The sequence below is a fragment of the Pipra filicauda genome, unplaced genomic scaffold, assembly GCF_003945595.2.
Source record: "Pipra filicauda isolate LSUMZ 115617 unplaced genomic scaffold, ASM394559v2 scaffold294_size920599_pilon, whole genome shotgun sequence".
Taxonomy (NCBI): Eukaryota; Metazoa; Chordata; class Aves; order Passeriformes; family Pipridae; genus Pipra; species Pipra filicauda.
The window spans coordinates 311,165-329,713 of record NW_024104414.1 but is presented as its reverse complement, the minus strand read 5'-3'; the positions used below and the strand labels follow the sequence as shown (position 1 = coordinate 329,713).

At 50.8% G+C, this 18,549-nt stretch overlaps 1 protein-coding gene and 1 long non-coding RNA gene across 5 annotated transcripts; one reads left to right on the top strand and one right to left on the bottom strand.

The window, feature by feature from the left end:
• Nucleotides 1-2,908: 2,908 nt before the first annotated feature.
• On the bottom strand, nucleotides 2,909-5,981 carry LOC113984977. Its single transcript, XR_003539690.2, has 3 exons — nucleotides 5,851-5,981; nucleotides 5,098-5,208; nucleotides 2,909-3,124 (listed from the first exon to the last, which is right to left on the bottom strand). It is a non-coding gene; the product is annotated as an uncharacterized LOC113984977 (long non-coding RNA).
• ACSBG2 (acyl-CoA synthetase bubblegum family member 2) lies at nucleotides 4,805-18,445 on the top strand. 4 transcript variants are annotated; one of them, XM_027715462.2, is made up of 15 exons: nucleotides 4,805-4,898; nucleotides 5,221-5,350; nucleotides 7,290-7,369; nucleotides 7,829-8,070; nucleotides 9,323-9,411; nucleotides 9,979-10,099; nucleotides 10,535-10,615; nucleotides 11,152-11,301; nucleotides 11,830-12,006; nucleotides 12,556-12,737; nucleotides 13,007-13,240; nucleotides 13,826-14,043; nucleotides 15,091-15,230; nucleotides 16,065-16,311; nucleotides 16,907-18,445. In XM_027715462.2, the coding sequence occupies exons 1-15, from the start codon at nucleotides 4,892-4,894 to the stop codon at nucleotides 17,017-17,019; spliced, it is 2,211 nt and encodes a 736-aa protein (XP_027571263.1). In that variant the 5' UTR covers nucleotides 4,805-4,891; the 3' UTR covers nucleotides 17,020-18,445. The 4 variants fall into 4 exon arrangements, with proteins under 4 accessions (XP_027571263.1, XP_027571262.1, XP_027571267.1 ...); XM_027715461.2 differs by having other exon boundaries at nucleotides 7,826-8,070; XM_027715466.2 differs by lacking the exons at nucleotides 4,805-4,898; nucleotides 5,221-5,350 and adding an exon at nucleotides 6,280-6,356 and having other exon boundaries at nucleotides 7,826-8,070.
• The last annotated feature ends 104 nt before the right edge of the window (nucleotides 18,446-18,549 follow it).

Sequence of the window (18,549 nt, the reverse complement as noted above, 5' to 3'; positions counted from 1 at the left end):
AACAGTTAGCTAATCCTCCTGATCATAACCATTAAAAATAAATATCAATAATATATATTAATATATGTTATAAATGTATAAATATATAAAAAAATAAATATGTGTTGTTGGGCTCCAGTTTAAATAATCAGGACCCAGGAAGGGCAGGAGATGGCAGAGCTGCCCCCAGAGCACAGGTTCTTCCCCAGGTCTACTTCCCCAGGTGTCCTGCTGCCACCATGGCCAGAACTTGTGCCTGTGGTGTTGTTCAGCAGTTCCAGCCCTGTCCTTCCTTTGTGCTGATTGGAAAACAACAGTGTGGGGCTGGTTTGTTTGGGGCTGTGCTCTGCCAGCCTCTACACTGCTCCCTCCTGGAGCGAAGTACAGCTGTATCCCTAATCCTGAAAGTCAAGGGGTCAACCTGGAGTCCCCCCTGGAGCTTTCTGCCAGAGGTTCCAGGTAAGGCCATTCCCCCAACTGTGATTAGAGCACATTTTCTATATCTTGCCCTGTCAGGGGTGGCCCCAGAGCTTCTGTGTGAACCATCTTCTGCTTCATTTGGTCAAAGGCTTGTTGTAGCTCAGGGCCACCTTTGAAAATAGTTGTTCTTCACAGGATCACAGGAGCCTTAGGCTGGAAAGGACCTTTCAGATGGTCAACCCAGCACTGCTGTGATCACCACTAAACCCTGTTCCCAAGTGCCACATCCATGTTTTTTTAACATCTCCAGGGATGGTGACTCCACCACTGCCCTGGGCAGCCTCTGCCAATGCTTTACAAGCCTTTTGATGAAGAAATTTTCCCTACTATCCAATCAGAAAACCACCTTTCAGAGGGATTTGGACTATTTCCTTCGCTTTCCCAAAACCCTCTGCCGCGCTCCCGCACACCATGAGCGCGCTGCGGGCGTTGCAGAGCTCCCCCCCGTCCGGCACAGCGCGGATCGGTGAGCAGGGCTGTGTTTGCACCCCGGGACAGGCCATTCCCGGTGTCCTGGTCACGCCTGTCCCCGTTCGCCACCGGAGCATCGACCGCGGGTAACCCCGAGGGGGCGGGGCCTCACTGTAATCGACAACTGCTTCATCCAATAGAGCGGCGATGCGCACCTCTCCAGCGGGGGTGTGGCCTCGATGTGACTGACAGCCCCCTTGAACCAATAGCGCAGCTGTGCGCCCGGTAAGGGCGGGACCTCGCCATAACTGACAGCGGCTTCGCCCAATGGCACCTTCCGAGCAAGGCCGTGGGCGGGGCGGGGCTGGTTTAAAGGGGCCCCGCCCGGCGCGCGCGCCGCCTCACGAGCTGCTGCCGCGCGCGCGCGCGCGCTCCCGCCGGGCCCTGAGGTAACGCGCGGTCCTAAAGCCCGACCGCCGTCCTAAAGCCCGCGCCGGGGCTGCAGGGAGGGGGCAGCGGGATAGGTGTGTCTGTGTATCTGTGTATGATGGCTCCCCACGGCTCTCTGGGTGTCCTCAGCGGGGCTCGGTGCGGGTGGGATGCGTGACCCGAGCCCACCCGTGGCGGGGGTTTGGCCGTGGGATTCACCTTTCTTGTGTCGGCTGCTCCTAATGTCCCTTCGCGGGTGTGTGTCTGGGGAGTGGGGGTGAAGTTTTTTTGAGGATTTTTGGTTAAATAAGCCCAGGGCGGGTTGGGGGTAACCCCCCACTCGGGTTGGGGGTAACCTTGTGGGCTGAGGCAATGGGTGGTCCGAGGAGAAGGTCTGTCCCTTCCACATGTCACCTGTGCCCATCGAGGGAATATGAGCTGACCTGGGCACTTGGGGGTGTTCTGTGGGGTGATCTGAGCACTTGGAGGTGCTCCATGCACTGACTTGGGCACTTGGAGATGGTCCATGAGGTGACCTGAGCACTCAGTGATGCTCTGTGAGGTGATCTGAGTGCTTGAGGATGCTTCTTAAGGTGACCTGGGTGCTTGGGGATGCTCCATGCGGTGACCTGAGTGCTTGGGATGCTCTTGCGCTGGCTCCCAGCCCTCCTGAGCTTCCAGCAGATATAATGCCATGTGTGGCAGTGGCAGAAACACAGCCGATGCATCCCTGGAAACACTTCCCTGTGCTTTCCTACATCCCTGTGCTCTCGTCCTCCTCTAGAGGGGAATTCCCACCCGCTGTGCAGATGGTGCAGTAAAGCAAACAGCTCTGTAGGAAAGAGGAACTCGGAGCAGCCTCCTGGTGAGTCACATTGCTGTGGAACCCACCTGAAACACCCCGGGGTCCTGGAGAAGCAATCTGCACGGAACTGAGAGTTCTGTGCTTGTCTGGGTGGCTGAGGAACAGTTCTGGTGCCATCAGTGCCCTGCCCTGGGTCTGTAGGCAGCTCCCTTCAGCCAAAGCTCAGCTCTGAAGGTGCTGTGGTGGAGTCAAGCGTCTGTGTGCAGTCCTGACAGTCACTCATCATCCTCAGAGAGCTTGGAGTTACTTTTCCTCGTGCTCCCTCCTCTCCAGCATCAGGTAATTCCCCAGCACGACCAGTGGTACTGCTGAAGACAAAACCTTTAGTGCTCAGGAAGTTTTTGTGGCTGCCCTTGCTAAAAATGGAGTTTATCTAAAAGAGGAAGAGTGGGTTGCTCAGCTTCTGTTTCCTCACTTAATAAATCTTGAAAGGAGACAAAGGAGCAAAAAGGACTAGGTTGGAGATGTGGAAAGGCAGCAAGATAAGGTGGCAGTTGCCTAAAACTGCTCTGGGCAGTGAAGTCTTGAGCGGGGTGGATGTGGTGTCTGTACCAGTTAGAAGAAATCAGCCACAGGAAACCGAGTGGGCTGTGCTGCAAAATGTCAAAGGCTGATAACACCCTCAGTAATTTGAATTTGAACTGATGTTGTTGAAGCTCTCTGTGCGTTTTAGGTAAAGGTGTGTTCAGAGCATGTTATAAATAAAACCTCTTCTCCTGCCAGGAGCTTGCACATTGTCAGGCATTTATTCAAGCTCTGCAGTGGTTTCAATAGAAACCATTCAACTTCCAGTTCTTCTGGGACACAGTGCTCCCTCAAAGCACAAAGTGTTTTGTATTTAAATGATTTAAGGAGTCACGCAGGTTTAATTAAAAGGGAGGTTTGTTGCCGCGGGTTTTTGTTTGGGTGTGTGTTCTCCACTTTCCTGAACGTCTGTGGGACATCACGATGTGTTGACCGCTGTGGGAACAATGGGGGGCTGTTGTGTGTCCAGGAGAGAATCATTCTGATCCCATCCTGGTGATCTGCCCCAGGGGTTACACCTGGCTCTGGTGAACCATGGAATGGTTTGGGTTGGAAGGGACCTTAAAGCTCACCCAGTTCCAACCCTGAAACACGTGTGTTTTCCGGTGGCTTGTATTTATAACTGAGCATCAAGGAGGGGAGGACCAAGCTGCAGAGCTGAGCAGAGCTAGGTATATTGGGAAATTTTTGTTTCTAACCTAAATTTGTTGTCTAAAATGCATGACTGGTTTGGGATCGCTGTGTTCACAAGGAAACCTGCACAACCAGGTGGCACTTCAGCTGTCTGTCCAAAGTCAAGTTGGATGGGCCTTGGAGCAACCTGGTCTGGTGGAAGGTGCCCCTGCCTATGACAGGGGATGGAATGAGATGAGTTTTAAGGTCCCTTCAACCCAAACCATTCTAGGATTCAATGATTCTGTGACAGCTGGAGTGAGAACACCGGTTTTCCCTTGAAAATCTGTTGCTGCATTAAAAGCACAGCTAGCCAGAGGAACACTGTAATTAGTGTGGAGGCCAAAGCTTCCTCCAGGGCCACAGGGGAGCCCTGAACCCCTTGTTGTGGGTGCTGGTGGGTGCAGAATTGCACAAGGGGGTCAGGCCCCGTGGGGTTTGTCCCTCCTGGGCTTGTGCTCGATTTCTCCTTGAGCAAGAGGGGCCGTGGTGGCACCGAGAAGTCTGGGATCCGTTGTGCTCTCCCACATGTGAGTTTGAGCTCCTCCGGGCTGGGAACTGCCCCAGGTTGGGCAGGTCTGTGCAGAGATAACCCCCCCGTCTTCTCACAGCTCATAACTCCCCCCAAATAAACTGCTCTGCTGTTTCAGCCTAGAACGGGGGTGTTGGGCAACATCTGCCGGTTATCTCGGCGCTTCAGAGCTGGGGTTTTTTTTTTTTGAGACATCCCTGTCTCAGCTGCCGGTGAATTAAACTATTCCTGGCGTGGCTGGAGCAGAGCGTGGCGTGAGCAGCGACGTGTCTTGCTCAGATGAGTAAGCGGAAAGGGGGACGTGCTTTCCAGGGCTCTGAGCTGTGCCTAGCGTGGCTTTTCCCTCCCGTCAGAGACTGCAGCGTGGCTGGCTCTGATTTATTAAAAGGGCTCTTTCCTTTCGCTCCTGTCGCTTGTCATTGATGCAAACGCGCTCCTCGCATCACCCGATTTAAACGCGTTTGTCTAATGCGGGTACAAAATAGCAGCCGAAAATCTACTTCTTAAAGAGATCAGGGATAATGAGATTCGTCTCCAATCAGCTTGAAATCCCTTGAAACAATTAAAGCTCAGCCTGGCAACTCATAAGCGTCAAAGGCTTCCGATGAATGGAAACCTTAAGTCGAATCAGCGTTTAAGAAAACACTTTTGTTTAGGTGATAAAATCCCCCGAGACGAAGTGCTAAAAGAACCGTAGGAGCCGCCAGAAAAATAGCTGCAAAACCACTCGTTTTTATGAGAACTTTTTAAATCTAGGGTGTCCAGGGCTGTGTCCCCGGAGAGGGACCCGAAATCCCCGGTGTGCCGGGGTTGAGGCGGGCGTGGGGCCAGAGCCTCCTTAAGAGGCGGCGGTGTGGGGTGACGAGCCGCTTCCAATTGCGAGGCAGCAGCACATGACATAAGATGCTCCAGATCTGCCTCCTGGGCGCTAGTTTAAAAATAAAGCCTATTCCACGTCGGGCTCGGCGCCGGTGCGGAGCGGAGGCTGCGGGACGGCGATGCGCTGTGAGGATGGAGCTCTGCGGGGTGGGGGTGGGGGCTGGGAGCCGAGCGGGAGCGTTTTGGGGCACAGGGAGTGTGAATTTAAATTGTCTGGCCCGTTGGGCTCTCTCAGAGCTGTGGGTGTCACGCTGGTTTTGGTGCAGGGTGAAGGTTTCAGCAGGTTTTTAAATTAACAGTGGTGGCGTCCGCTGTCAGAATTTACCGTGTTTCGTGCAGGCTCGAGTTATGCCTCTTTGGGGCTGCCTCTCTCGTGTAGCTGCATCGACTGAAGCCGATTTACCGTAGAATTTGGTTGTATTTTAATTGTTAAAACCTGTTTTCGCAGGGACAATGCTGTGTGAGTCAGAGGCACGGATGACACTCGCTGAACCAGTCCCCATGGCTTATTGTAATTCAGCTCCTGAAGGGAACTGTGAGGTGTCACTGAGTGATGTGCTGCTCAACTCTTCACCCAGGTGTGTCTAATTTAAGGTTTTATTTAATCTGTGTACATAGTTTGTATTCTAATCTTACTTAGATTAATTAAAATCATTTTGGAAGAGCCTCTGCAGGGGACAGCTCGTGTGTGGTGCCTACACTGATCTCCACCAAACTCCTCTAAGAGGCTACTTAGATTTACAGACTGAAGAGCAGATTAGTATTTAAGGGTCTATATCTCCCCACAGCATAATGGGATCTAGCTGAATAAAACCTCTTTACCTAAATTTTTTCAGGCTACACTGAATTACATGTCATAAGGGGGAGAAAAAAGATGACTTGATTGACTGTGAGAGAAATAGCTGGGGCTTTTTTGCTCATATTACTGGGTCATTTGCATGCTTTGATCATAAAAGCTGGTGGAGAAATGGTGCAGAACTATTGCTACTGAGGATTAATTTGTGCTGAAAAATGTTCTCGATAATGAGGAGGGAACATCTCATAATCCCTTTGGGGGAAATAAAAAAACATTATTTACTCAGCTCTGGTTGTTGGCTTGGAGACTAGTTCAGGGAAGCAGTTCTGCTTTTGGACAGTACATGGGATCAGCCATGTCAGGTCTTCTCTGTGCCTTAAATCTTATATTCCCGAAGCGGTAACAGTTGACTATTTCCTAGAAAATCAGAGCAAGCATAAGCCAGAGGGAAGGAATTTCCCCCTTACACTGAAATTCTCATAGTGGCTGTGCTGACTTGCCTTGTCTCTGATCTGGTAGAAAGGGAATAAAATGTGGGGTTCGGTGGAAGCCCTGCCTGGATTAGCCTGAGGAATTTGTGTGGGAGCAGAGGAGCTCCCACCTGTCTGCTCCTTTTTGCCCCAGAGCTGTCCTACAGAGTTTTGGGGTTATTGTGATGTCAGGGCCCGGCAGCCCTTCCAGAACACCCTGGAGCTGGGGCTACAACCAAATGTTGTCATGGGGAAGAGCAAACACCGAGCACTGGCCTGGTGAAACACCTTCGTGATGGCCTGAAGAAAAGGGCCTTGGTAGGGCAAGGCAAGATGGAAATTTTGGGTCTCTGAAGTATAATCTTGGGTCAGCTAGAACTTGGATTTAGGGCTATGCTGATGGTCCAGGCAGGGTATTGCCCAGGGCAGGGGAACAAGCATCAGCTGCCTGGTTGGAGGGTGGGCTGTCCTTCTAGGGACCAAATCCCAAATCTCACAGGGTCTGGCTTCCAGCTCATGGTCTCAAGTGGCACATGCAACTTGATTATGCCATATCCTTATCATTAGGGCTGTGAGAAAGTCCTTCTTGGAAAGGGCTGGAGGAAGAAAACTGGTTTGCAACCAGGGGCAAGTGGTGCTTCACCAGGTCTTGCAGGGCTGGAAGGAAAAGGGATGACTGGGAGGAGCGTGGCTGGGGTACATGGGATGTACCGGTTCCCATTCCTTCACAGACATCTGGTGGGAGCCCAATGGCTTTATTAGGAATACACAAGAACAAGATTTCCTGTGAAATCGGTTTCCTGCTCTTCTGCAGGAAACCTCCATGGGTTTTCCCACAGGGTGACTTGAGGCATGCCCTGGGGCCTCCTTGAACTCATTTTGCAGAGAGATGAGCACCAGATCCATGTGGCCCTTCCTACCCACCCCACCCCACCTCCTCCTCCCAGCTGCAGATTCTTTGTTTCAGGCACCTGGAACAGACCTCTGGAGTTAAATGATGGCTGTTTTGGGGCTGATAAGTTTATGGGTTGCAATGAAAGCTGCAATTAGGGCAATATCCATGTGTTCAAAACCAGTCTAGGCAAACCTTGCGCACTCTGAGGGACCTGAGCCGTGCAGGGTAGTGGATTAATAAAGTCACCTGCAGGACATCAGGAGCTACTTCAACATCCAAGGATTTAGTGAAATGAAGTGATGGAGCAAACCTGCCCTCAGCGTGCTCATTCAGGGATAACTGCTTTTGCCTTGCAGAACTCCTGAGCCCCACAACATCGAGCCGGGGGAAGATTCCAACATGGAGAGACACCAGCTGGACTCAGTTGATCCCAAAGGTGAGTGGGGAGAAGTTTGGTCACTGTGATGTGCATAAAATTATTGTTGGAATGAGAGAGGAATTTATCCAACCATAAGGATGGAAGAAGGAGCTCAGGGTACAGGATAGGCTGTCCAGAAGTGTCTTGAACTTAGACTTTGAAGCACAGTTGTGCTTTGAGGAGTAAATAAGTAGTGTCAGATACCAATGTCCTGCTTTCAGTCCTCCTTAAAAGAAATGTTTAACAAAAGGAAATTTAGAGGAAATGTTTAACAAAATTTCAAAGTGCTTTAGAGGCTCCCAGTCCAAAATACTGGGGGTCCTGTGGCAAACTTGCCAAGAGGAAAAAGTCAAAAAAGGGGTGTGAGAGGGGTATAACAACATTTACTATTGTGTGCTTGATACTTGGAGTTATATTTCTGTCATGGCAGCAAGAAATGTCAAAACCTAAGATGCTGAACCCTTTCTTTCCAAGCAGCCTCCTCCTCTCCTGCCTCTAGAGTGTGGACAACACATCGGGATGGGGAGGTAAAGCTAAGGATGGAAGACCAGGGAATAGGCAGTGAACCACCAAAGACTGTTCACCAGCTCTTCCAGGAAACTGTCAATAAATATGGGGACTATTATGCCCTTGCATCCAAAAAAGGTGGCCAGTGGATCAAACTAACATACAAAATGTACTATGATGAGTGCTGTAAAGCAGCAAAAAGCTTTCTGAAGGTGAGTTTTTGTTGAGCTCTTGTTCATATTCATTGAATCACAGAGTGGTTTGGGTTGGAAGAGACCTTAGAGCTCATCTCATAAAACCTCCTGCCATGGACAGGGACACCTTCCACCAGCCCAGGTTGCTCCAAGCCCCGTCCAACCTGGCCTTGGACACTTGAAGGGATGAGGCAGGCACAGCTTTTCTGGGCAACCTGTGCCAGGGCCCCACCACCCTCACAGGGAAGAATTCCTTCCCAATATCTAATGTAAATCTCTCCTCTTTTTGTTTAAAACTGCTCCCTCTTGTCCTACCACTGTGTAAAGAGTCAGTTTAATGTTCACTCATTTAAGTGCTGGAATGGCTGCAGTTAATTGTATTTTAAACCTGCAAATTCTCTGAGTGTAGATGAGTCTTTCAGTGACAGCGAAGTACCTGAACATGCCATGGGCACCTTGGTACTTCCCACAGGGGTTTTGTCTGAATTTATTGCAAGTTGCTTCCACATTCAACTTCAAAAAAGGCATTTAAGGAAACATATAAAGTGAGGTGTTTGAGGTTTTGAGGCAAACCTGGACATTGCACCTCCAGAGTCTTGGAAATGTTAATCTTTCAAATTCAAAATTTGAAGGGATGCTGGTGAATTAGCCTTAAATGTCCCATCTGGCCCTGCCTTTTGCCTGTGCTGTTGGGATTGAGACAGAGGGAAACCAACACACTATGATACTGTTGTGATGAAGTCTGGCTTCTTCAGGTTATGGTCACCCTGGTCTCATTCCCGTGGTGGGATCTTCCAGTCTGGGACAAAACCCGAGGGAGATTTAAAGACTGGGACTTCTCCAGCTGAAATTTCATCCCAAAATGTCTCTGACTGTCACCGGAGCTTGTTGCTCTTGTCACTGTTGATATCTGATATATCCAACCATATTAAATGTCTCAGGAGGTGTTATCTAACTTCACCTCTTCTCCTTCCAGAGAGAACTGAGAACTCCCTGGATTGCAGGTTTGTATTGGTGTCAGTGAGCCAGGCATTCCAAGCACAGAGCTCCGCAAATCCCTTTTTCCTTCCCACTGATAGCAGGACAGTGCCTGATGTGGAACTTAACTGGTTCCATCCTGGCTCTTGGGAAGTTTTTCAGTGGGAATCACCCTGTCCAACAACACAAACTCTCTCCTCTTCCCTGTGTTTGCAGCAGAGATCTGTAAATTAACTCTGAGCTTTCTTCAAAGGAAAACCAAGAGTGCTGTAATTCCATCTCTTGTTTACAGCTGGGGCTGCAGCGTTTCCATGGAGTGGGCATCCTGGGATTTAATTCTGCTGAGTGGTTCATTGCTGACATTGGAGCAATCCTTGCAGGGTAAGAACAAGTCCTGTCTCTTGCCATGAATTTTGGCACTCAAGTAATTGCAGTATCCCCATGAGAAGCAGGTTTTGATTAGAACCCCCCAACTAAACCAACCACAAGAAAAACCCGAAACCCAATTGTTTGTATTTTAATATAATGAAGGAAACTACAACCTCAACTTAATTCAGAATGAATTAATGAGACAAAAATTATTATTTTTGTTTTTAGTCAAATGCTTCTCTCAAAATAAGATGACCAGTAGGTTAATCCAAAAGATTTCTTATATATACTGTGATTAAAAATATGATGGGAAATGCCAGAGAATCCCAGGGCTGGATTTTGATATCTTCCTTCTGTCTGAGACATTTTGGACCCTTACACCACTCTGACATTTTCCATGCCCCACATCAGAGCCTTTGCTCTTGGAATTAAACCCTCCACTTTTTCTTGTCATATTATGGGATATTCTTCTCAAAGTTTTTCCTCTGAAAAGGTCTGAATTTTGCCAGCAATTCCTTCTTGTCCTCTAATTCTGTGTTTTGCTTTTCTGTTTTGTTTTTTCCCCCTCTTCCCTTGCAGGGGATTTGCTGTTGGGATCTACACAACAAACTCTCCTGAGGCCTGTCACTATGTGGCAGAGAACTGCAGTGCTGATGTTATAGTGGTGGAAAACCAGAAACAGCTGCAGAAAATCTTAGAAGTAATTCTGTTTTTCAGATGTCTGGGGGTTACGGCGTCCTGTTGACAGCTGTGGGAGGGTAAACGCTGTGGGAGGGTAATACCAGAGGGGAGTGCTGGCTCTGAAAGCAGAGGTGAACTGGCTGAGCCTTCTTGGTGCCTGGTGATGGGTTCTCTCTGGTACTGAGTCTCACAAGAGGTGAAGTGGTGGTTTCCCTTCTTAAAGCCTTGAGAAGCCAAAATGAACAATTGAGCAGCCTCTAGGATGTCTGGCAACATCCCAGCTCAAATTATGAGTTTCTAGTGAGGCTTCCCTGTTATTTCAGTAGCAGAGATGGGATTCTCTTGGCTTTACATAAAATGGCAAATAGCAGGAGCATGTCAAGTGGTGGGTTGTGTGGCCTGGAAGGGACAAGCAGGATTTGCTCCTTCTCATGAAACTCCCTTCTTAACACAGATTGAGGATAGACTACCTCAGCTGAAGGCCATTGTCCAGTACGGGGAAGAGATAAAGGAGAAGAGACCAAATCTGTACTCGGTAAGTCCTGGGCATCTTCATGGCTTCTAAGTCCTGGTTGTGTTCAGGTGATGTCTCCAAGTACCTGTCACCTTCCATGGGACCTTAAACATCCCTGCCCGTGGCAGGGGGTGAAATGAGGTGGTCTTTAAGGTCCCTTCCAACCCAAACTAGTGTGGGATTCTGTGGCTGTGATCCCATGAGCTCGTGTTGGCCGTGGTGAGGGATTGCCTGCCCCACTGGGCAGGAGCTGTTGTGCAAACCTGGATAATCCCTGCTCTAAGGAGGGTGTTGGATTACCAACCTCTGCAAGGCAGCCCTGGGTCCCACAGTTACTCCAGTGAGTACCAGGATTGCTACAGAGCTGGAAAGCTGCTCAGGATGGGTCTGTCTCCTTTCTGCTTCTCTTGTGGCAGCCAAAAAACAGTGTGGGGCAGTGCATATCTTCCAGAGGCTTGGACACAGGGAATGGCTTCCTTCTCTTCATGTGTAGCAAAGAGTTTAATTTTTCACATGAAAGATCACAAAGTGATGGAGCTCTTCTCTTCTCTGCACAGTGGAGTGAGTTCATGGAGCTGGGCAGGGATGTCCCAGACACTCTGCTCCACTTGGCCATCGCGGCGCAGAAGCCCAACCAGTGCTGCACCCTCATCTACACCTCGGGGACCACGGGGCAGCCCAAGGGGGTCATGCTCAGCCACGACAATGTGAGTGTCTGCTCTGCCCTGCTGCCACCCCTGGAGCTGTGACAGATCAGCTGGATTCATTCCAGAATCATGGAATGTGCTGAGTTGGAGGGGACCACAAGGGTCATCAGTCCAACTCCTGGCCCTGCCCAGGACACCCCAACAATCCCACCCTGTCCCTCAGAGCGTTGTCCAAAGGCTCCTGGAGCTCTGGCAGCCTTGGGGCCGTGCCCACTGCCCTGGGGAGCCTGGGCAGTGCCCCAGCACCCTGTGGGGGAAGAACCTTTCCCTGAGATCCATCCCAAGCCCCCTGGCACAGCTCCAGCCCTTCCCTGGGTCCTGTCCCTGGTCCCAGAGCAGAGCTCAGTCCCTGCCCCTCCACCTCCCCTCGGCAGGAGCTGCAGCCCCCGAGGAGTCTCCCCTCAGTCTCTTCTCGAGCTGAACAAGCCAAGTGCCTGATGTTGAGGTCACAGGATGTTCTACCTGTGTGTTCTATGCTGTCCCTGCCTGGAAGGACCATCCCTGACCCCCCCATGGGTTCTGTTCCAGCTGACGTGGACAGCGGCAGTGGCCGGACGGTCCATCATGCTCACGGACCCCAAGGAGAGGCAGGAGCAGGTGATCAGTTACCTGCCCCTCAGCCACATCGCTGCCCAGATGTCTGATATCTGGTCAGCCATGACCTTTGGAGTGCAAGTTTACTTTGCTCAGCCAGATGCATTGAAGGTAAAAACTTAATAATAAACCTACACCCACCCACCTGCTCGTAGCTCAAAACAAGGCTGTGTTATCCCGTGGTTTTGAAAGCTTTGCTGACTGGGTTTACTTGCCCAGTGACCAACTGCCCCTGTTGGTTTTAGAGGCCACTCTGACCTCTGCCTTTTGACTCTCTCCCAAGCCTGGGAGAAACTGACCCAGCACTTCACAGCTGGGACCTGCTGAGTGTCTCACCTGACACCTTTCCCCGCCCTGATGGCTGGTTGAGTAACAGCTTTGTGTTTGCTCTGCCCACGTTGCACAAGTTAAATCTGTAACACCAATCTGGGGCCTGAGAAAGGGACTCTGCTCCCTGTGCTGCATCAGCATGGACCCTTTCTGCCTTCCCAGTTTCCATTGGAATGCCCTGGGGGGTTCCTGTCTGCCGATGGCACTGCACAAAATGAGCAGTTCCTCAAAGCTCGTGGCAGAGTCCCAAGTTCTGGCTCATGACCGGTGCTGACCTGAAGTCTGCAGTGAAGCACTTCTAAAAACTGCATCAAATTCTGCTTGTCTCAGGGCAGCTTGGTGGAGACCCTGAGGGAAGTGAGGCCAACTGCTTTTCTGGGGGTTCCTCGTGTCTGGGAAAAAATGGAAGAAAAGATGAAATCCATAGGGATGAAATCGTCGGCACTGCGGAGGAAAGTGGCCTCGTGGGCCAAGGGAGTGGGGCTGCAGACCAACCTGAAGAGGATGAATGGGTAATTATGAGCTGCAATTAAGGGATGCTCATGAGTGTTAGGAGAACTTTGCTATCAGCTCAGGGATTATCTTCCATTCAGGGATTATATCCAACATAACAGGTCAGATTTGTGGGCAGTAAAGCCAAACTTTAGGGTGAGCAGCAAAGGCTGGAGGGCAAATAATTCACTGTTTTACTAAATAAACTAAACTGGGATGAAGAGGAAAGGAGAAAGGGAAAGAAGTTCTACTTGGAGGCTGAGACCTTGTGCCCATTTTCCTCCTCCAGGTATTCTGAGGTGCCGGTGAACTTCCGCCTGGCCAAACACCTGGTGTACAGGAAGGTGAGGAAGGCCCTGGGGCTGGACCGATGCACCAAGTGCTACACAGGAGCTGCTCCCATCACCAGAGAGACCCTGGAATTCTTTCTGAGCCTGAACATTCCCGTGTTGGAGCTGTATGGGATGAGTGAGAGCTCTGGGCCTCACACCATCTCCCTCCCTCACGCCTTCAAGCTCACCAGGTGAGACCAGGGCTGAAGGGTGGGGTCAAGGTTTCTCCTGCATCTGGCATGTCCATCTCTCCTCATGAAGCTCATCCCGAGTTCTGCTGCCACTAAAGGGTCACTGGGGAGTAGGTTCCTTTGACCAGATCTCACAGATGGAGATCTGCCAAGGGCAGCAGCAGCAGGGAGACTTAAATTGAACTTGGCTGGATTCTGGAGGAGCTGAGAAGGAAGGGAGGGGCTGGTGGGAAGAGGAAGAGTTGGTAACTCCAACCTACACTTTAATGGCAGTGAGGGTGTCTTTGAGTGGCTTGTTCAGTCTGCACAGTAAAAGTTTGCTGCCAAGGACATAAATCTTCTCATTCAGAGCTCAGGTGTGGAGAACAATGAGTGGAAAACCCTAGGTGTGTGAGCACTGATCTCTGCAATAACAACACTTACTGTAGCTTCCCTTACATGAACAGATGCCTTTTAAGCTCCTTCCTGAAGCCATTGTACTAAAAAGCTGCTGGGCTTTGTTCAAGCTCGAGAGGGTGCTGCTGTAATCTCTGCTTGAATTGAATTTAAAATCAATTATTGCCATGGGTCTGTGTTCTCTTGCAGCTGTGGGAAGGAACTCTCAGGCTGCCGGACCCTCATTCATAAGCCAGACAGGGATGGCATTGGGGAAATCTGCTTCTCAGGGAGGCACATCTTCATGGGCTACTTGAACATGGAGGACAAAACCAAAGAGGCCATCGATGAGGATGGGTGGCTGCACTCAGGTGACCTGGGCAAGCATGACAAAGATGGATTCCTCTACATCACAGGCAGAATTAAAGGTAACTCATCCCCTGATTTGGTTGTCTTGATGTTGTGCAGCACTATGGAATCACAGAGTTATTAAGCTGGGAAAGACATCATGACATCCAGCCATTCCCCCAGCACTGCCAAGGCCACCACTAACCCATGTCCCCACATCTACACATCTCTTAAATCCCTCCAGGGATGGTGACTCCACCACTGCCCTGGGCAGCTGTACCAGTGCTGAACACTCTTTCAGTGAAGACATCTTCTCAATATCCAACCTAAACATCCCCTGGTGCAGGGGAGGCTCTGCTGGTTGTGTGGTTGTGGCTTGCACAGATTATTTCAATCCTTCTCCTTCTGGAGTTTCCACATGAATGTGGCTGCAGTGTGTCCTGTTTGGAGAATGGGGGAGAAACCCTTGGATTTCAGCAGCAGCACTTAATGCTTTGTGGGCTTGTTGTGCCACCAGTTTCAGGAGCTTTGCTGGGTGACTTCCAAGGAAAACAACAGCTTAACCCTGTTGTGCAAGTGCCTTTTAGCAATGAGGTTCTTGGGACACTGCTTTGAGCAACCCCAAACAAAGCCAACAAGAAAGACCTCCAACCTCAGCAAATCTTCAGTTTCTGACAATTTGGGTGCCAGCTTAGGTGCCTGAGAGTTCAAGGTGTGTGTGCCAGGGTGCCGAGGGCTCATCCCGTGTTCCCAAACTGCAAACACCTCCCGAGCATTGAGGCAGCTCTCGCAGGGCTGTGTGTGTGTTCATGGCTCCAGCTCCTCTCTCCTGGCCTGGCTGGAGACAGGGAGTCATCATTAAGGTTGGAAAAGCCTTCTAAGATTATCAAGTCCAACCATTCCCTCAGCACTGCCCAGGCCACCACTAACCCATGTCCCCAGGTGCCACATCCACACATTTTTTTGAACACTTCCAGGGGTGGTGACTCTACTGCTTTCCCAGTCCTGGTGTGCTCCCTTCTCCACTCACTTTTTGATCAAGGAGTCATGAAGGAGCTGTTGAGTTGTTTCAGATTGTGGGAAGGGGAGAAGCTCCAGGCATTAACCGAGACTTGACTGTTTTCCAGAGCTCATCATCACTGCGGGAGGGGAGAACGTTCCTCCCGTTCCGATCGAGGATGCCGTCAAAAATGCTGTTCCCATCATCAGCAATGCCATGTTGGTTGGGGACAAAGCCAAATTCCTGTCAATGCTTCTGACACTAAAGGTAATGGAAAACAGGGAGGGAACCCACCTGTGTCGCTGAATGTGATCAGTTCCAGGGAGGAAGAGGATTGTTGCACATTTTTGGTGTCTTGTGGAGACAGGAGGCTCCGTGGGGCACAGTTTGTTGTAGCTGAGCTGCAAAGAGCAGCTGTAACCACAGCAAAGTTGTCACTTGCTCAGACCACCCTGTTCAGGGCAACTTTCTGTGCCACAAAGGGCAGGAAGAAAGAGAAGGAAAAGACCTAAAAGTGAGGCTGAAAAAGGAACTCTTCTGCTTTTCTCACCCGCTTTAGTCTCTCCCAAGCAGTCTGGGCAATAAGCAGCTGTCAGGGATTGCTTTGTCAGACTCTGGCTTCAAACTCCACCAGGACATGTCCACAGTGGTCCCACACAGGCTTTGCAGGACAGTGGGAATTAGTGAGACTTAGGATCAACAGCCTCACCTGGGGTAGGAGACCCGAGCTAGGCCCTGGAGGTGGCCCTGCTGTGCTTGTCATGGTTCTGTGCTGTGTGTATTGACTGTGGGGTGCAGGGAAGTGAACTGTGGCGCAGAAAAGGTCTGGAAAAAAGTGATTAACTTTAGATAGCACAGGAGGGATTTGGCAGATGAGCTCTGTTTGGTCCTTGGCATCCAGGTGGCTGTTGAGCAGGCAGAGCTCTGAGGTTTATCTGTGTTTTGTCCCAAGTGTCCAGTGGCTGCCAGGGTTTGGATGAAGCTGCAGGGGCTGGTGGAGTGACAGCTGGGAGCAGGGTGGGAAGGGAGCCGTGGCACCATCCCAGGGCAGCGTTTTGGTGCTCAGCAATACAAAGGGACCTGTTGTGGCTCATCCTGCAGTGCAAGGTGGATGCAGAGACAGGTGAACCGGGGGATGAGCTCACTCCAGAGGCTCTGGAATACTGTCAGAAGCTGGGCAGCAAGGCCACAAAGGTCTCTGAAATCATCAGCAGCAAAGACAAGGCCATCTACGCTGCCATCCAGAAAGGCATCACAGCGGTCAATGAGGGAGCCACCTCCAATGCCCAGAAAGTCCAGAAGTGGGTCCTTCTGGAGAAGGACTTTTCCCTCTTTGGTGGAGAGCTTGGTGAGTGATCTGGGGTCCCCCATGTACCCCTTCCTTGGCTGTTGTACACCAGCATAACCAGGACCCCCAAAACAGAGCTCCCCATGGCCTTTCCTCGCCGAGGCTTTTCCATGTTGCAGTTTGGGGGGTGGGATGAGTTGGGATGAATTCCCACCTTTGCCCAGCAGCACCGAGCTGAGCTGTGCTCACCCTTGTTCTGAGATGCCTCTTGCAGGATGATGGAATCACAGAATGTCCTGAGCTGGAAGGGACCCACAGGGATCATCAGTCCAACTCCTGGCCCTGCCCAGGACACCCCAACGATCCCACCCTGTCCCTCAGAGCGTTGTCCAAACGCTCCTGGAGCTCTGGCAGCCTTGGGGCCGTGCCCACTGCCCTGGGGAGCCTGGGCAGTGCCCCAGCACCCTCTGGGTGATGCTGTGCTGCTCCTGTTCACGGGGAAGGAGGGAGGGAGATTCCATTAATCCCAAAGACAACTTTAGAACTGGTCACTGTCCCTGTGTTTCATCTCTCCCTCCAGACTTGCTTCACCCCAGTGAAGATTTGTGCTCCCTATGGCTCCCTCTCCATTAAACCTTGTGCTGATTCTCCACAGGCCCAACCATGAAACTCAAGAGGCCAGTGGTGGCACAGAAATACAAAGCCCAGATTGCTCAGTTTTATGGAGATGTGGACACTCCCAATGGGGAGACCTCAGCCCAGCAGTAACCCAGAGGAGATCCCCCAGCTCCCCAGGAAGGATTCCCTGGATTCTGTTGGAATAAAGAGGCTCTGCCATCATGCAGCCCCTCGGCTCGCTTTGCTGTCCATGTTCTGGCCCTGCCCTGCAGTGTGGTGAGCGTGGTCATGCCCATGTTCTCCTGTGTCTGTGTTCTCTGCTGAGATATCCCAAATACCTCAGCTCTGTTATTTTTTATTCCCATTTTTATAAGGACAATACAATGTTTACCTTCAATCCATGTGACATGTTATGTTTTAACCAAAGTTTTCTTTTTTTTTCTTTCTTGAGCTGAATGTAAAGCAGGAGCTGTAAATCAGGAGCTAGCTGCACTTTCCCTGCTGAGGGAGAAAGGCAGATTCCATTTCCCAGCAGTGTCCTTGCTCCCTCCCTCTGCACGTTTCCATGCATGCTGGTGGCATCCATGTAATTTTAAATCTCTTTCCCCACAAACCCTGTCTGAGGTGGCAAATGCTGGGTGACTGCACACAGCCTCTCATGGACTGGGTTGGAACCTCTCATGGACTGGGTTTGTCTGTGCAATATTTTGAGTTTTTTTAATCTTTTTTTGAGTTATAGTGAAGCCATAAATCGTACCATTGAAGTAGAATCTATGGCTGGTGTTCTGGAAGTGATTTACTCCAGGGACTATTTATAAGGCTTGTGTACAATGTGTGAAATCTGTCTGTATCTTACAATCTAGAAATGTCGTGGTGTCTGAAATGGGAAACTCCAGAGTGGGGGGTGGGTGGACTGAGGGTTTGTACCTGTGCTTGGAGAGAGGACACAGTGCTGGGAACCCAGTGGTTCTTTTGAAGGTCCGTGATCAGCCATCCCAGCAGCTGTGAAGGTCCTTCCTGTGGGATTCATTGGCTGTAGGACACAGGATCAGAGACCTGCAAAGCTGGAGGGAAGTACCTGTAACCAGCAGCTCCTCGTGGGTCTCCTCTAAGTGGTTCTGCAGGGTTTATTCCAGGCTGCCCCATGCCCAGGAAGGCCTGGGAATCCCAACAGCAAATGAAGGATTGCCTGTAAAATGGGTTATTTCAAACCAGAAATTCTCACCTGGACTCAAGCAGGACAGCCCAGCCCTGATTCCAAGTAACTCTTCCCATGGAAAAGGAGGAGCAGTGGGAGGTGGTGGGTGCAGGTCAGAGCAGCTCTGTGCTGGTTCACACTCTGGCTGGGCTGGGCGTGGACTGGACCTGGGCACCTCAGGGGTGGGTTAAACCCCAAAGTGTCTCTGATCTGGGCTCAGGGAAATTCCTCCTGCCCCTGTGGAAGGGGTGGGAAATGCACTACTGTACCTGCTGCTTATGCCCTGTAACGTGTGTTCGGAGCTGTTGGATTTGCCGCGTCTCCAGTGTTTGGAAGAGGAATGTGTAATAAACAAACTCTGCAGTTTGTGTCTCCTGATTCCTCGGTCATTCCTGGAAAACATGGATCTGAGGGCCTGGGGCACAGGGCGGGGAGCAGCCAAGGGCTGGGAGAGCTGGGAGAGGTGCAGCCAGGACTGCTGC

What these genes read in the sequence shown, in the direction of transcription:
- ACSBG2 (XM_027715461.2), top strand. An exon ending in CAGCAAAAAGCTTTCTGAAG is followed by an intron (nt 8,071 to 9,322) that starts GTGAGTTTTTGT and finishes TCTTGTTTACAG; the next exon opens with CTGGGGCTGCAGCGTTTCCA. An exon ending in CTCAGCCAGATGCATTGAAG is followed by an intron (nt 12,007 to 12,555) that starts GTAAAAACTTAA and finishes TGCTTGTCTCAG; the next exon opens with GGCAGCTTGGTGGAGACCCT.